Source organism: Perkinsus marinus (genome assembly GCF_000006405.1).
Source record: "Perkinsus marinus ATCC 50983 genomic scaffold scf_1104296969090, whole genome shotgun sequence".
Classification (NCBI taxonomy): Eukaryota; Perkinsozoa; order Perkinsida; family Perkinsidae; genus Perkinsus; species Perkinsus marinus.
The window spans coordinates 499,134-500,632 of record NW_003202922.1 but is presented as its reverse complement, the minus strand read 5'-3'; the positions used below and the strand labels follow the sequence as shown (position 1 = coordinate 500,632).

Genomic DNA, 1,499 nt, shown 5'->3' with positions numbered 1-1,499 from the left:
CTGCATGGTCAAGTCCCCCCACATAACTGATAATATTTGGGCGAGAGCTCAGTGGTGGGTTAACGACGGCCTACCGATGCGGAGCATCAGCACGGACCGCCTCTTCAGGGTTGATGCTGGAGATGCCCTTGAGGGCATCCTGGAGAATACGGGAGATCTCTATAGCCCGATGAGCGACGTACTGAGTAAACTATAATTACTGGAAGTCTCATACCAGGAGTGGAACGAGCACCTGGCTTTGAAGATGGGTGCTCTGGGATGCATTACTGGCGGCTTTAACGGAAGCTAGTGTTACTAAGCCTTTGGTCCCTGATTCTGTGAGATTGATACCCATTCCTGAGCATGAGTTGGCAGCTTAGAAACGGGATTTGAGGCTTCTGCGGATGAAGAAAACGCAACACTCGTCGTCCTGAAGAAATCCTTGGATCTATCACACGGGCTACAGTCTTGCATAGAGGAAACGAAGAAGGCCATTTCGGCAGGCTCAGGAAGGATCTGAGTGGTTGAAGACTCCCCAATAGCAGGACCGCTAGATGAAATATTGCTGTCGAAAAATTGAGTAGATGTACATAAGCAATCATTGACAAGTGAGTATAGGATGCCGGAAAGAACTCAGGCATGATACAAGAGTGATAGTCGGGTATAATATGCAGGCTTATGAGTGCCCACCTGTTGATCGGGCCAGATGCCAGGGTTCGTTACCACATACCCATGTGAAGTTCTCGTGTGTGAAGGAGGCTGAGAATTCCCCTGGATACTCAGAATGATTAAACGATGGGTCAAGTCTGGTCCAAATTCTACTGATGGCTATCATTGTCTCTCGGTACCAGAAAGCGGACGGTGAATCCTCTTGCGTAAGTGAATCGCAATAATGCGCGCACACACTCGAGTCATTCATTTGTCTCTGGTGTAATACGACAGGGCGACTCGGATAACTCTTCTGACCATTCCATCCTCGAATCACGAGGCGTTCACTTCGAATTGGATTCTGTATTTCAGTAGTCAGCCCGATCTTCGGATGGAATAATCAGCTCCCACGTGCTCCCTGGGGACATCAAGACTCCTCTCCGTTTTCTCTCTTTACAGTGAATATCTCGTCAAGGGGTTCCCAACTGGTCCGGGATCACAGTGAGATGAAGCATCAAGAAGCATCCTAGATTGGCAGGACACTGAGACAGCTGAGCAACATGAGGAAACGGCCTCGGGGAGTGATGAGCATCTGAGATAAAGGAATGGCCAAACGTGCAACGACAGGTTTCATACGGAGCCACGGTTTGACAGGCGTTCCAGAGGCTCGATGCTCAACCATCAGGTACCTCAAGGGATGTCCTATTGAATGCAACACCGTCTACTCACCTGCCATCTGCACCAGACGATAGCCCCAGTGCGGGCCGGTGGAGATCCGTTTCTGCATGGTCAAGTCCCCCCACATAACTGATAATATTTGGGCGAGAGCTCAGTGGTGGGTTACGACGGCCTACCGATGCGGAGCATCAGCA

At 50.2% G+C, this 1,499-nt stretch overlaps 1 protein-coding gene across 1 annotated transcript; it reads right to left on the bottom strand.

Moving 5' to 3' along the window:
- Positions 1–70: 70 nt before the first annotated feature.
- Positions 71–334, bottom strand: Pmar_PMAR002996 (hypothetical protein; the record flags this gene model as incomplete). The annotated part of the gene is made up of 2 exons (XM_002768160.1): positions 71–181; positions 233–334. The coding sequence occupies 2 exons, from the start codon at positions 332–334 to the stop codon at positions 71–73; spliced, it is 213 nt and encodes a 70-aa protein (XP_002768206.1).
- Positions 335–1,499: the final 1,165 nt, after the last annotated feature.